Source organism: Mobula birostris, chromosome 16 (genome assembly GCF_030028105.1).
Source record: "Mobula birostris isolate sMobBir1 chromosome 16, sMobBir1.hap1, whole genome shotgun sequence".
In the NCBI taxonomy this organism is placed as follows: Eukaryota; Metazoa; Chordata; class Chondrichthyes; order Myliobatiformes; family Myliobatidae; genus Mobula; species Mobula birostris.
In genome coordinates, this window is record NC_092385.1 from 43,647,196 (window position 1) to 43,663,996 (window position 16,801).

General features: G+C 39.9%; 1 protein-coding gene across 7 annotated transcripts in view; it reads right to left on the minus strand.

Annotated features, from left to right (window-relative positions):
* chl1b (cell adhesion molecule L1-like b) overlaps nucleotides 1-16,801 on the minus strand; it is a 986,835-nt gene that overhangs the window by 266,492 nt on the left and 703,542 nt on the right. For all 7 annotated transcript variants that reach the window (XM_072280601.1, XM_072280605.1, XM_072280603.1 and 4 more), the window contains one exon: nucleotides 9,952-10,174. In XM_072280601.1, coding sequence (XP_072136702.1) covers nucleotides 9,952-10,174 — 223 coding nt within the window. The remainder of the gene's footprint in view (nucleotides 1-9,951; nucleotides 10,175-16,801) is intronic.

A 16,801-nucleotide genomic window follows, 5' to 3' on the forward strand; every position in this document is an offset into this window, starting at 1 on the left:
TTTATTTGAAGACTAATTTTCAACACATCTTTCTCTCTTGAATGGCACATAAATTTCTGTGATATTTTCATTAATATCCCTTAATGGACACCTTTTTCACAAGTTTTGCTTACTTCACAATTATTTCACCTTCCTGCTTTGCTGTATCCATTAAAGGGAGAATATGAGACCTTCTCAAAACAATTTTTTCTGTCCTTTGCAATCAATTATCTCAGCCCACAACAGTTTCACTTCCCTTCCATTTCCACATAATTTGTTTGAAGTACATTCATTATGCACATATCAAGTAAACTTTATATTCCCTGAGATTGGAGCATTGCAAAGAAGTTTGTGAAGATGTGTTTAAAGATGGTGCCAAATGTCTGTAGTTTCCTGCTGACAGTTCACAAAACTACTTCTTTTACTTCACCTTTCAAATATGATTCTACAGCTTAGCTGCGTGTGATTGGGAACTGTGTTTTACTTTGCATTGGTGTGTTTTTGGGCTGATTGAGTGATCTGGTGTCTTGCTGTCTCCAAGGAAGTTCAGCGAGGTTGGTGTTGTGTCCGATATCGAGAGAGAGTGCATGACACACGAGGATGCCAGCCTTGCAGGAAATTCAACTAATTTTATTGATAATACTGCTTGTGGGAGAGGCTAACTGAGTGGTATTGAAATAAGCTATTAATTACCACAACATCTCCCTCCTTGAAAAAAAGAAAAGCTACAAATTTACTTCTTGTCCACAGAACTGCATTGAAATTACTGTCACTGAAATTGACCCATTCAGTTCACTTTACTCAGAGCACGTAAATCATGCTCCTTACATAAACATAAAAAAATTGCCAACATTACAACTATCTTTCTCTTTGTTTTTAATGGTCTCTCTCTCTCTCTCTCTCTCTTCGTTTTCAGCATATTCTTCTTTCAGAACAGTTGGGAGTGAAGTGTGCGGACTATTGGCCTGTAAGCCTGGACACGAGGCACGAACCCATGATCAACTCTATTCCTTCCTTCCTATTGAGATGGCAAGCAAAGTTGAAGTTAACAAAGATGAAAGTGGAGTGCGAGCGGGTGTTTGGCACCTTCTGCCTGCATTCAACCTGTCCTCCTCTCCCTCTTGCTAGCTACTGTTGAAGGAAGTTGCAGGAAACTTGGGTTATGTGTTACAAGAATTGATTGGCAAGGCTGTGGATTCATTTTGGGGGACTTTGAGGTCATTATTGCATGAGTTTCTGGACTCTTTTTTTTGTTGGTCATCAACGGTTTGATTGCAGCGATTGATGTAGACTGGGGCGCATCATTGAAGAATGGCCTTGCAGTCTGCAGTAATGTAGAGGCTCACACTGAACTGAACTAAACTGAATACCACTGGACTCCTGGTTTGATGTTCAATATTCTATATGTTGTTCACTTCCTTTTTGTTGTTTACATAATTTGTTCTTTTTTGATGTGTTAGTGTTTGTTGTTTTCTTGAACAGGTTCCATGGTGTTTCTTGGTTGCCTGAGTGAGGACGAATCTCAGAGTTGTATTCTGTATAAGTACTTTGATAATAAAAGTACTTTGAATTTTGAAGCTTCATTTCTTTGAATCTTTGAAGTTCATCTGATTAAACACATCAAAACCATACCAAAGTTCAAAATTCAAATAAAATTTAATATCAAAGTACATTTATATACAAACCTGAGATTTGTTTTATTCCAGGCATACATGGTAATTCAAGAAACATAACAGAATCAAAGAAAGACCGTACCCAACAGGACGAATAAGCAATGTGCAAAAGACAACGAACTGTGCAAACACAAAAGATAAAGAGAAACAATAATAATAATAGTAATAATCAAATAAATAATAAACATCAAGAACATGAGATGAGGTGTTCTTCAAACTGAGTCCGTAAGTTGTGGAAACAGTTCTGCGATGGGGCAAGTGAACTTGAATGAAGTTTTGCCCGCTGGTTCAAGAGTCTGATGGTTGGGGTAGTGTGGAACCTGAGGCTCCTGTAATTTAGAAACATAGAAACATTCGTCACCACCTTTAATTTGGCCTTCAGCAGCAATCTTAAATATTGTATTGGAGCTGTGTTTCACCTCAGAGTCATAAATATAAAGTGAGTACAGCAGACAGCTAAGCAAACAGCCTTGTGGTGCACCCATGCTGATGGAGATGGTGAGAATGATGTTGTTGCCAATCCAAACTTACTGGAGTCTACAGGTGAGGAAATCAGGAATCCAATTGCACAAGCTGGTATAGAGGCCAAGGTTTTGAAACTATTGATTAACTTTGAGGGGAATATGGTATTGAATGCTGAGCCCCAGTCTATAAAAAGCATCCTGATGTATATATCTTTGCAGTCCAGATGTACAAGGGTTGAGTAAAGAGCCAGTGAAATGACATCTGCTGTGGACCTGTTGTCCCAGTAGGCAAGTTGGAGTGGATCCAAGTCGCTTCTCAAGTGATAAGATATACACTGGTGGTGGAGACTGGCCAACACTAAAATTATAGTGTGACTATTTAAGAGTGGAAATAGGAAATACACTTTAATATAATTGGTGCTAGAACCAGGAACTTCATCTAAAATGATTCATTACAACAACTGATTCTTTTACAAGGCAAGTGATTAATTTTTGAGTAGACGTGCACTTAAAAGGTTAGGAGCACTAGGAAATGCCTGCAGGATTATGTATATGAATTCAATGATTAATATTATCAAGAAACTTTACTTCATGCATTTTTGAACTAATTGGGTGCTATGTTTCATGACATAAGGCCTTCTGAAAATCCGAACTATGTCCACTAGTTCTCCTTTATTTATTCTACTAGCTATGTCCTCAAAAAGGTCCAGGAGGCTTGTCAAATAAGATTTCCATTTCATAAATCTATGCTGACACTTTTTCACCCCTTGATGTTTTTTCAAAGTCTGTTTCAACAAGCTTTATTATGGACTATGTTGTTTTCCCTATTATTCATGTCATCTTAACCAGTCTGTAGTTCCATGCCTTCCCTTTCCCTACATTTTTAAATAGTGGGGATATGTTTGCCACCTGCTAATATGCTAGAACTGTCCCTTAATCTACAGAAGTCTGGAAGATGACTACCACTATATCCATTATTTCTGCAGCTTACATTGTCCATTACTCTGCGATGCAGATTTATTAACTTTTGGTACCATTAGTTATTCCAGTAATATTAGTTTATTCTTGCAAATTTCCCTTTCTATTTCCTTTTCATTGGAGCCTTGATCCCACCAGCATTTCTGAGAAGTTATTTATGTCCCCTTCCATGAACATGGAACAAAAGTATTTGATTAATTGCTCTGTCATTTCTTTATTCTCCACTATAAATTTCGTAGTTTCTAATTGTAGGAACTCACATTTGTCTTCACTAATCTTTGCCTTTATTAATAAATTATAAAATCATAAAAATCAGTGAGTCAAATTGAAGTAACTTAATGGAACTGTTAAATGAACATTTATTTTAGGAATACAAATGAACTGGACTGGATGTGGTTGTCAAAGACAGTTGTGAAAAGTGAGAAAGAGTGACGTAACATTGTAGAGACGATATTTCACTTGCATGTACGTGAAAGAAGCCTAAAGAATGCACAATGAACTCGCATGGTGGAGCATCAGAGATTTGCCAGACTTGTCCTGTATATTCGAAACATTTTGTATAGTATCCAACAGCACTCAGTAACAGTTCATGTAATGGTAGTCACCTATCCAACAGCTGCTCCAACATAGGAATTTGCTCTATAGTTCATTTACCTTCCACCATCCTCGTTTGATGGGCTGACACAATATACAGAGCTGAAGATTAGTCTTAGCAATTAGATCCTATTCATTACTCCTCATAAACCAAAAAAGAATATAGCATAACATTATTGGGAACTAAAAGTCCACAATTCCCTTGTTCCTCTTAGTTACTCCTTTTCTTATATATTATTTCAATGGACTCTCATGCTCATTTCTAAAATGTTACTAAGTGTGGCTTGCCTGGCAAGTTGAAGTTGTGGTGCTTGCAGTACGGACTGATGCCACGGATAATGTGGCCGCTAACTGTCTATGAAGTGGCAATGTCCCACGTTGACACAATGGAACGGAAGATCAACAAGTATGTGAAGAAGTGGCTTGGAGTACCGAGCAGCCTCACCAATGTTGCAATCCACAGTAGCCAGACAAAGCTTACCATCCCAGTGCAATCCCTTGTTGAAGAGGTCAAGGTAGCCAAGGTAAGATCATTCTTGATGCTTCGAGACTCAAAAGACCCTGTCATCAAGAACACCCAGCCAGATGTGAGATCAGGCAGGAAGTGGTCAGCCCGTGTAGCAGTTGATGAGGCAGAGTCTAGATTGAAGCACAAGGAGACAGTTGGGGCTATCCAGCTAGGCCGCCAGGGACTTGGATGTACAACCCACAAGTGCTGGTCATCTTCTACAGGTAAGGAGCGCCGTGAGCTTGTAACACAAGAAATACGAGAGGTAGAAGAGGGGAAGAGGTTAGCTAAGACAGCTGGCCTGGCCAAACAAGGGGCTTGGACCTGCTGGGAAAGTGTTGAACAACGACACCTATCTTGGAATGTTCTGTGGCAGATGGAACCGCTCCGCATTTCTTTTCTATGCAGAGCAGCGTACGATCTGCTCCTGCCAACCTCAGCACCTGGTATGAAGATAAGACAGACAGGTGTGCTGCTTGTGGCGAGAAGGGAACACTTCAATATATTTTGAGTGCATGCAGAGTCAATCTTTCCAGCGGCATGTACACTTGGAGACATAACAACGTTCTCAAAGTTGTAACAGAAGCGGTTGAGCAGAGAGTACTGCAGCACAACTTACCTCATGCCCCATGTTACACAGAACATCGCATATCGTTTGTGAAAGAAGGCTCCAAGTCAAGGGTGTACAGCGCAAGCCCATGATCAAGCATACTTTCTTCAGCCAGTGATTGGTGTGTCAAGGCTGACCTGGATGGGAATGGCAGTTTCCCGGAGCAAATAGCTTTCACAACATTGCGTCCAGGTATAATCGTATGGTCTGACAGCAGTAGAGAAGCGGATATTGGTGAACTCACAGTCTCCTGGGAAGACAACATCGATGAAGCCCATGAGCACAAGTTAACCAAGTATGCAGAGTTAAGATCAGAGTGCAGAGACAGAGGGTGGAAGGTCTCATGCTATCCATTCGAAGTAGGCTGCCGTGGGTTTATTGCGTTCACTCTCCAGAAGTGGCTGCGTGACCTTGGCTTCACTAGAAGAGAGATCAAGTCAACCAGCAGGGCTGTATCTGAGGCAGCAGAGAAAGAATCAGCATGGGTGTGGACCAAGTATATCCAGAGGGGCAGATAGTCAGACAGTGTATACATATCTTGCAAACCCTTCAGTAGTTGCATGGACACCTGAAGAGCAGACTATCTGTTGGATGGAACTGAGCAACAACTCTGATAGAGGCAGATGCCAAGTTTTTAAGCTCACCAGTGGGAGGTGGTGCTTTAGCACAGCTGGCCCACCACCTCGAGGGAGTCTTGATCATAAGCGGGCTGAAACTCCTGAAGACAGGTGGCAAATCAACTGATAATCCCACTGGTGATAGCACAGGACAGTTAACATCTTAGTCCATGTGTATTTTGTAAGTCTTAAGAACTAATGGTTTCTATCTAGGGTGCATGCTCAGTAGCGTGTCCCCTTGTTCCTTCACTGCAATGGTTGACAAGCATGGAATTATTATATTTCAGATTTCTCTAGAAAATAGATACATCAAGTCCTAGAGTTGCATAACACAAAATTGACTCTCCCCACCCCATATCCAGCATGTCCATTTGTCTATCTACACTTATCCCACTTGCCAGCACGAGGGTGATGTCCTTCTCTGCCTTGTTTATTTAAGTCCCAGTCTAAATATCTTTTAAATACATAACTTATATCTGAATCCCCCCCCACCTCCCTTGCCAGGTAATTTCTGATACCAACAACTATATCTGTTAAAAAAAAATTACCGCTGAGATTCTTTTAAAAATTCCTTCCTTTCATGTAAAACTTGTTCCTTCTTGTTTTTGATAACCCCCACCAGGGGAAAACATTCTGACTATTTAACCTCTTTATGTGTTTTGTAAACTTGTACATTTATGTCAGGTCACTCCTCAACCTTTTTTGCTCCATAGAAAGTAAGACCAACCTTTCATCTCTCTTCCTTTAACTAAAGTCCTCTAATCCAGGCAATATCCCAGCCAATCTCCAGTGCAATTTCTTCAGCACAATCCCATCCTTCATATCATGTGGTGAACAGAATTAGACACAATACTCTCATGCGGCCTCACTAGTGTTCGGTAAAATGGCAACATCACAACTTAACTATTTTATTTTACTCTGTCTCTCTCCCTCTCAAAATTATTTAGTGCATCAGACATATCATACTCCTATTTGATTTCCCAAAGTGTATTACTTTGCAGTTTGGTCTTTGTAAATAAACTACAAATTGCCAATATTTGTGATTTATTTTCTGGGCAGAATGAATGTGATGCTGTTGACTACAAATGAGGTCATCTTTGCAAGTGGAACAGGTGCCATACCTGCCCCTACACCTCTTCCCTCACCAACATTCAGGGCCACAAACAGCCCTTCCAGGTGAGGTGACACTTCACCTGTGAGCCTGTTGGGGTCGCCTACTGTATCTGTGGCCTCCTGTATATCAGTGAGACCTGACTCGCTTCACAGAGCAGCTACGCTCCGCCTGCCAGAAAAAGTGGGATCTCCCGCTGGCCACCCATTTCAATTCTACTTCCTATTCACATTCTGCCATGTCAGTCCATAGTCTTCTCTACTGCTGCAATGAGGCCACACTCAGGTTGAAAGAGCAACACCTTATATTCAGCCTGGGTAGCCTCCAACCTGATGGCACGTACATCGATTTCTCAAACTTCCGCTAATTGCTCCCCCACCCACACCTTCACCATTTCCCACTCGTGTTTCCTTGCTTACCTGTTCATCACTTCCCTCTGGTGCTCCTTCCCTTTTCCTTTCTTCTATGGTCTTCTACCCTCTCCTATCAGATTCCTCCCTCTCCACCCCTTCATCTCTTTCAGCTATCAGCTGAAGTCTTTACTTCACCCTTCCCCCCTCCCAGTTTCACCTATCACCTACCACCTTGTACTTCTTCCTCCCCTCTCTCCAACTTCTTGTTCTAACTTCTCATCTTTTTTTCCAGTCCTGATGAATGGTCTCCGCCTGAAACGTCGACTGTTTACTTTGTTAATAGATAGTTCCTCCAGCAATTTGTACATGTTGCCAGCACAAGTTGTAAGGGGTTTTCCCTATGGATTCACCAATGTTGTTGTAAGTATATTATGCTCTTATGCAGGAGCAGCAATTTTTATTTTGAATGATTATAGCAGTTACACTTCTGAGTTATATTTCTGTAATTTCTCTTCAGCTTTCTTTTTGTTGTACATTAAATAAGTATCATAAACTTTGTAAAACTGACCTTGCAATCACATGTAATTTTTACTCAGACAAAGTCGTTGTTGCCATTCAAGGTGAGTGACAAGATATCACTATGTAAATTTGTATCTGATTTAAATGGACAAAATAGTTCTGAAGAAATTGTGCCAACATATCAATGAATCACATACAAATTCCACAGATCAGTGTAAGGACTAACGGTTTCAGCAATTGACCTTTGATTTTTCTTACTGTAACGTTAGCATACCAATGTTCACAGGAAGATGGTAACAAACATAAATATAAACCAACCTGGTCCCTTCTGGTTTTAATAGCTAGAAGCAAGTGATCAATTTGCCTCGGGGATGATAGGTTTTAAGCTGCATTCCTAAATATAATTTATCTTTTAATGTTTGAAAGGCTGAATCCAACAGAGCATTACACCAGTGCACGGGGGCAGCATGAGCCCTTTCCTTGTCCATTAGCAATCCCATTCTGATAACTTTCTCAGCTTGTTACACTCAGCTCTGCAGGCAGTTACTCTTGGACTACCCATCTCTCCAATGGAACAAGACAATCGTGACCTGTTGAAATGCTAACCTACACTATCTGAGTCCAACTTCTAATCTGGAGTCGGACGCTGTTCGGGGACAGGCGGAGAAGGGCTTGGATGTGAGTGATCAGTGTTTCTGTAGCTTATACTTGACAGGACTCTTCCCCATTCCGCCACTACCCTTCCACACTTGGTGTCCTTCTTGGCTTATCTCTGGGTGTCTTTGTGACCAAAGTTCAGCCAGATCATGGCTGTAGTTGAGAAAAAAAAATTCTGAAACAATTGCTACAGTTAATTTGTCAGGACCCGAATGAAAAGCAGAAAGAACTCAACTAGTCAAGTAGCATCTGTGGAAAGAGAAACCAGTCAACATTCTAGGTCAGTAACCTTTTTCTTATATATTATTCATTCTCTTATGTTGTCTCCCACATTTTTCACCCACCTGGTGGTTACCACCAGTTCCAAAAGAAATTTTAAAAACAGACAAAACAATGTTTGATGTTCTTGGGTGTTCATGTTTCTACATTATAGAGCACACTTAAATCTTGATTGTGAATTTAATACTGAAAACAGTACCAATTGTTATTTATTGCTGGACTGTGGATGAAGTTGTCAAACGAATGTATGTGACCCGTCCCTCATTCCCAAGAAGACAATTAAGAGTCAAGGACATTATGTTTAACTGGAGTTGCATATGGATGGCTGTCTTCTTTCATAATAAACTAGTTGGAATTTTAGTAATGTTGAGCCTTTTCAGCGTCAGATTAGTCATTGTGCTAGCCTAATAATGGCCAGATTATTGAATTTAGTTACATAACATGCCTCAAAATAATTTCTGGTATCCTGCTCGAATATCACCAGAACACTGTAATCATATGTTAATGGAAACACAAGAAATTCTGGATATGCTGGAAATCCAGAATAATACACTGTCAGTACCTTCAGCTGAACTTTGTCTTTTTGTGTGTTTTTACCCTAGCCGTCAGTCTGTGGTTTTGTGTTGCCATGTGCTCCTGCTCTACTCTGGCCCCTGTATTACTGAGTACTCCGCCTCTCACCTGTTTCTCATTATTACCTGTATTGCTGCCACTTCTGTCTCATTGTGCTCCACCTATCATCTGCCTCTCTGTTTATTGCTCAGTGTATTTCAGTCCTGTGTTTTCACCTGCTTGTTGTCAGATTGTGCCAATGAGCTTTCCAGCATTTGTATCTGTACTCTGTCTGTCTGAATATTGACTCTGCCTGTTTCTTTATTCTGGTTTTTGGATTTCTCTGGATGTTTTGATCTCTGCCTGAACTTTGATGCCAACTTTGTTTGCACCTCAGGATTTGTTACTCAATTAATATCACTGTGTGCACAGTACTGGGCCTGCGATTGGATCCCTGCTCCAGCATCCTGACATATAAACAAAATGCTGGATGAACTCAGCAGTGCAGGCAACATCAATGGAAAGGAATAAAGAGTCAATCACCTCTCTCTAGTGTCCCACCTCCTTCCCTTTCTCCCTGGTCCACTCTCTTCTCCTATCAGATTACTTCTTCTGCAGACCTTTATCTTGTCTAAGTTTCACCTCCCCCACACCTACCTTCCCCTTCACTTGTCATCAACTATCACCCTTCTGCTTGTACTCCTTCCCCTACAACCCCTAACCTTCTTATTCTGGCTTCTTCCTGCTTCCTTTCCAGTCCTGATGAAGGGTCTCAGCCGGAAACATCGACTCTTTTATTTCTTTCTGTAGCTGCTGCCTGACCTGCTGAGTTACTCCATTATTTTTGTGTGCATTACTCTACATGTTTATGTATAAATGGTTCTAAAATAGCTCTTATTTTACACAGTCAGAAGGCATTTCTAATGAAAAAATCTTGCAAATTAATGTAGATATGAACTAAATAGGAACACATTTTTCAAAACTGATTGGAATTTTGCAGTACTTTTTAAATATACAGATGCTTAAAAGCACAAATGAAGTAAAAAAAAATACTTACAGTCCTCTCCTGAATATCCTGTGACAATCTTTGGATGAGGACCCAGTCCAATATCATTCAAGGCTTGTACCTTGATGTCATAAGGTACAAATGTCGGGGTATTCTCGACAAGGTGGTGATGCTTACTGCTTACATATTCATGCCAATTTGTGTCAACACCTTGTCGTCTCCAACTAACTTTGTATTTCAGTCCGGGTCCATTCCAATCAATGCGTTTCAGTGGCTGCAAAACAGGCACAGAGAAAGTGTTAGTGGCTTATGAGCAAACTATGGAAGAGTCTCACCTATTTAAAAACAAAAGTTCATTTCCAAGCAAAGCTTGTTTCAATATCAAAGCTTAAAGAAAAACAAGCATAAGTGGAATAAAGGATTTTATTAGCAATATAAGAAATATACATGGGAAATAAAGAAAACAGTATTTTGTACTTGTCAGGAATAATAGCATTTTGTAAACATTGTAAACACGTTGGGTAGCTAGAATAAATACATGGTTGGTTCAAATATATATGGACTGAAATAATTTCAGTGTACACAAGCACCAGCTTCTATGAGTGTTTGATTGAGAATGCAATCCCCATAATCGATTAAAGTTCCAATACCAAAAACTGATGAAATTATTGTAAGAAAACCTCTTCTAAGTTTCAAGTTCAGGTTTAATTGCCATTCAGCCATACATGTGTACAGAAACAGTGTTCCTCCATGTGCCAAGGTGCAAAACTCAATACCAACACTCACAAAACACACAGTTATGATAGCTGAAAAAACATACAGTCACAAAAATGTTAATAGTATAGCCCAAGTCCCTGAGTGGACTGAAGGTACGTGGGATGTTGTCCTGGAGACATGTCTCTACAAGAGCAAGCACACAACAGTTCCTCATCATGCAATTTATTTGATAAATTATCAATTTTCTTGTAATGTGCATAATTGATGTAATAGAATTGTGTGATACATAAACTCTGTGAGCAATTTCAATTTCAGTCTATGAGGCCTAAATGTGCTGGGTGACTCTGATTGGAACTGCTGGCCTTTAGCCACTCAGTTAAGTTAATCATGGACTGGTGGGCACATCCTGTGGTTTTGAGACATTCTAATAGATTATTATTAATGTTAATACTATTTTTTGCAGTCAAGGCTTCAACGTTGGAAAAGACAGATTAATTGCCTAGTATGACAATATTGAATGAGATCGTACATCTTCTTTGGGTATAAAAAGACTGGTCTGATCCTGGAAATGTATCAAAGACTCAGAATATATTGTAAACTGTAAATTAAATCAAACTATAATCCTAGATGCTGAAATAACTGTGATGTTGTTATTAAACAGATCCCAGCTGGTGCAGAGAAATTGCAATATTTGGAAACCAGAGTAATGTTTGTGCTGTTCCAGGTTCTGCCAAATTAATTATACATATCCCATTACCTGCAGTAAACCTCATTGCTCAATCTTTAATGGTGTTAACAACATAGATGTTGTTAACACCAAGCAGTTTCTGATAATGCATCTCTGGTCTCACTTCATCTTCGATGATTCTGGCAAGCGGGAGTTAATTACAATTCACTCTGTCTTGTACAGGGTGACACCATGATGATTTATTTGGCTTAGGCAACTATCAGTATAACTTGCACAGGTTTCCTGTGGAAATCAAAATCTGCAGCTACTGGAAATCTGAATTATAAACAGAAAATGCCGGCATCACTCAGCATGCGGAAACCGAAACAGAGTTCACATTCCAGATCAAAGACCCTTTGTCAGAACCGGGGAAGGTAGAAAATAAGCTTGTGCCAAGTTACAAAGAGGGTGAGGGATGGATGTTTTTATATAATTGCCCAAAATCCAGGTAACCTATAAATATTTTTCAGTAGGGGTAGATGAGAGTTCAACTTTTTCTCATGTACATAAATTAACCGTTGAAAGAGGAGCAAGGTTTCTGAGGATCTGTACGATATTTTGAAAGCTACTATTTTGCTGCTGGGGTTTCTAGGTGAATTGAATACCCTTGCTTTTGAAGGGTTTGCAGTTACTTTCAATTTCTAATGCCAGTCAATACAACTAACCTGCTCCCATTATCTATGAAGATCAGTAAACTCTCCTTCACTGAATTTGGAAGAGAAGAAAGCAACAAATTATAAAAGACACCTTACATTTACAACTGCAGACTCTGTGATGTCAGAGAAGAGTGGCCTTGCGTGTGCCCCAACAACAAGTGCAGCAGCATGCTCAGATATATCAGTACAGTGCTCTTGCCAGAAAGCAGGAAAAACATTTCATCCTTTCAAGGCTGAAGAGAACAAGAAGCCTCCAGAAGGACAAAGTAGTCCTATTGGACGGAAGTGGCAGAGTCTAAAATTTTCAGGATGCTTGGAGAGAGAGTAAACCTTGAATTTCAGTACATTTTGCTTTGTTCCTGTTGCTCTGAAAATCGTGTTGTCTGCTTCATTTCCTCCTCCCTCCCATAATATCCCGATCACTTCTGATCCCTTCCCACTACCTTCTTCACGTTCCAGAAGCAGCAATAGTTGCTAACCAGAACAAAACATGAAATCAATCTGGACCTGCAGCTGGAGTCTTACTAAAGTGTTGGTGTGGACTTAACTAGCCAGCAAGTGGGAAACTGCAGGATACGTATTATCTACACCGTAATATTGTTTACAGCAGGATAGACTCATTAAATACATTATCGTTATCCATCTGTGGAAGCTGCAATGATGTCATCAGTGAATGGACAGTTCTTGACACCTAAGCCTCCCAAAATTTTAGACTTCAGCCATACAGGGTGTATTTGGCAGTGTGTTGGGAGATCCAAAAATGACATGCAATATCAGGCAATCAGTGCAGCACACCAGTTGTAAATTTGACGGAAAGTCATTTTTTTACTTCATTAGGAACGTGAGGGAGAATCTCATCCATCAATTATTTCCTTGCATTGCTAGAGGGAGCCAACCAAACGATAATGCTCTTTCATTTATCATATTCTTTGTTTCCCTAAATCCAATGTAAGAAAATGAACTGTGAAGCCCACTGGTACATAAGAAGATAGGAGCAGGAGTAGGCCAGGCAGTCCTTCATGTCTGACCCTGTAATTCAATACGATCAGGGTTAATCTGCTTCAGATCTCATCTCTTCTGGTCCAGTTCCCCACAGCCCTCAACTTCCTGAGCTCCCAGAAATGTTCGTAATTTCCCTTTTAATACCTTCAATGATCTGGCTGGAATGAAACTTTGGAATAAAGGATTCTGGAGATTCTTCACTTCAAAGTGTAAAAGTAAGAGGAAGATCTCCATTCTAAAACAGTCCGATCATCCTATAATAATGACCCATCATTTGAGATTTCCCCATTCAAGGAAATGTTTCCACATCTCTAACTTACCATATCACATCAGGAATTTAATTGTTTCACTAAGATTTCCCCTCATTCTTCTGAAAGCCAAAGAACATGCATAAAATTTCTCAATTCCTAAGATCTAACCGTGAAAAACCTCCGTTACCAGAGCCTAACTAAACAGAGCTCACTCCTACCTCATAGTCTGATTGAGACAATGGCCTTCCACTGTTTCAACCAAACAATATTATCACTGCCTGTGATTCGTACCAAGGGCCACTTGCAGATGAAGGACTTGATAATAAAACAAGCTATTAGTCTTTATGCCCACAAAACTACTAGATTTTCATGCTTCACTCATATCTTTCAGGGAGGAAAATCCTCCTCCATACTTTGTCAGATCTAGATGCAAGCCAGACTCCCCAGTATGGTTGATTCTTAATGACCTCCAAAATGGCCAGTCATAACAGAATTGCTACCTTGAAATAAAGAAAGGAAAAAAAAACAGATGGACTAACTGGCATCAATTCAGGCACAGATTTTTGATGCACCAAAGTCATTCCCATCCCACTTGGCTTTGTGAAGTCATCCTTCACAAACATCTCGGAACTGCAGTTTAAATTAGCAGGTTTCTCTGCAGACAGGTCAAACAATAGCCTGACATTGCTGAACTCAGAGGATTAGAAAATTGACACGAGTACCAGATACCTTTGTCACAGTCCCTGCTTAGATATTGCCTCACTGGCTGGAAAGATGAGTCAGAGTGTCGAAGTAGTGATACAAAGGCTGGGATGGGTAGCCCTTTGAGTACTTAACATCAGCCCAGAGCTAATGAAGTCCCATGACAACTGAATCAACATTGCAGGCAAACTGCTTCTGAATTATCACACACTGTCGTTCCTTAGCGGATAGACCAGTGCTCTTCCATGTTAAATAACACTTGGAAGAAGCACTGAAGGAAGCCTGAGCCATATGGGAATTTAAACTACAAGCTGACAACCAGAACTGTAGACATCTTGACATGATAATTCAGGGATGACAAGGGTAGGAGATCTCAGGGTCAACTGAGTTATTATTGCAGAAACATAATTGTGCGTATTTATTTATTTACACCATTACAGTATATAACTTCATTTGTGTAAATAGTTGATGGGTCTGGCAGTTTTACTTCCTTTATCAAAGTGGAAGCAGTGCAGTATACAGAAGCTTGCATTTAAGAACTGGGATGTACTCTGTGATCTGACCTTCATTCTTTGTTCCTGCTGCTGCTTAATTGATAGCTGATGCCTTTAGTAAAAGATGTTCTGTTCATAGCTACATCTGTCTAATTGCCCGTGTAGTAACATAAATGCAGACACTGCACAGGTGTGGGTAATTTTTTTATACATATATATCACAAAGATTAAGATTACAATTCAGCTGCTTTAGCACTTCTCCTCCTTCCTTTCCCTCAAACACAGCTAAAATTCCTGAATCTCTGTTGTGCTTTTTCTGAAATTGCTTTTTCTGCAGGTCCAAACCTATTTGTTTTCCTAATGTTTCCAAGCCCATCCACTCTCCATGCAAGTCAATTCCTGTTTGATCTAATACCATCAAAGCCGTTGACCACTCCATTAAAACAATCTTCAACAAAGTTGCCACTTACAGTTTTACCACCTTTGGGGCATTGTCTCTCTCTTTATAAACATTGATCCATCTGCATTCTTCAAAAAAATTAACTGTTCCAATTTCCAGCATTTCTCCTCTGATATCCAGAATGGTGGAATTGTATCTGTTATGTTCCAGTCTCATTTAATCAAATTGTATTCAGAGTTTGAATTGCTTTTTCCAACTCCTACATGCAGAAATCTCCTGGTGATTTATCTTTGGACCTATTTTTTCTCACCTACATGTTCAGTATTGTGTGTCACATATTTTGAAGGTACATCAAATGTAAACACTCAGCTATAACACACCAGCACATCTTGGGCCACATGACTGACTAACAATTGCCACAGCATTTACCTGACATACACCATTGGTTGAACACAAATTCACTACAGTGTATGAAGCTTTAGACTATGAAACCTATTCATGCAATTACTGCCTCTGGCAGTTAATAGAACTAATGTAATACTGTTTGCAAATTTAATGCTGTGTTCAAATCATATAAGACCATAACACAAAGGAGCAGAATTGAACCACATTGCTCATCAAACCAGTTCCACAATTCCATCATGGCTGATTTATTATCTCTCTCAAACCCATTCTCCTGCCTTCTCCCTGCAATCTTTGATGCCCTGACTAACCAAGAACCTATCAACCTCCACTTTAAATATACTCAATGATCTAGCCTCCACATCCACTTATGGCAATGAATTCCACAGATTCACCACCCTCTGGCTAAAGAAATTCTTTCTCATCTCTGATCTAAATGGATGTCCCATTATTCTGAGGCTGTGCCTTCAGGTCCTTGACTCCTCCACGACAAGAAACATTCTCTCCACATCCACTCTATCTGGGTCTTTCAATATTCAATAGGTTTGAATGAGATCCTCCCTCATTCTTCTAAACTCCAGCAAGTACAAACTTAGAGCCATCAAACACGCCTCATACATTAACCCTTTCATTTCCAGAATTATTCTTGTGAACCTCCTCTGGATGCTCTCCAATGCCAACACATCTTTTCTGAGGTAAGAGGATCTGTCCTAGGACCAGCATGTAAGTGCAATTATGAAGAAAGCATGGGAGTGCCTCTATTCCCTTTGAAGTTTGTGAAGATTCGACATCACATCTAAAACTTTAATAAACTTTTATAGATGTGTGGTGGAGAGTATATTGACTCTTTGCATCATGGCCTAGAATAGATACACCAACTCCCTTGAACAGAAAACCCTACAGAGAGCCATGGATATGGCCCAGTCCATCATGGGTAAAACCCTCCCCACCATTGAACACATCTACAAAGGGCACTGTCACAGGAAAAGCAGCATGCACCATCAAGGACCCCCTCCATTCAGACCAGGAACTCTTCACGCTGCTGCCAACAGAAAGAAGGTACAGGAGCCTTAAGACTCACGCTGCCAGATTCAGAAACAGTTATTAACCCCTCAACCATCAGGCTTTTGAACCAGTGGGGTTAACTTCACTCAATCTCACTTGCTCCATCCCTCTTCTCACAACCTGTGGACTCACTTCAAGGACTCTTCATCCCATTTTCTCAATATTTATTATTTATTTATTATTGTTTCTTTTTCTTTTCCCTTGTACTTGCATTTTGTTGCCTTGTATGCATTAGTCGTTTGTACATTTTATATGGTGTGTCCTTTCATTTAATTCCTTGTATTTACTGAGTATGCCCACAAGAAAACAAATCTCAGGATTGTAAATGGTGACATACGAACTTTGATAATAAATTTACTTTGAACTTTGACATTTGTAACTTGGTTACAATACTACAAGTGCAGTCTGTTCAATGCATTATTAAGCCTCAGCATCACTTTCTTGCTCTTATTCTCTATATCTGATTTTCTTGTTCATAAATCCAG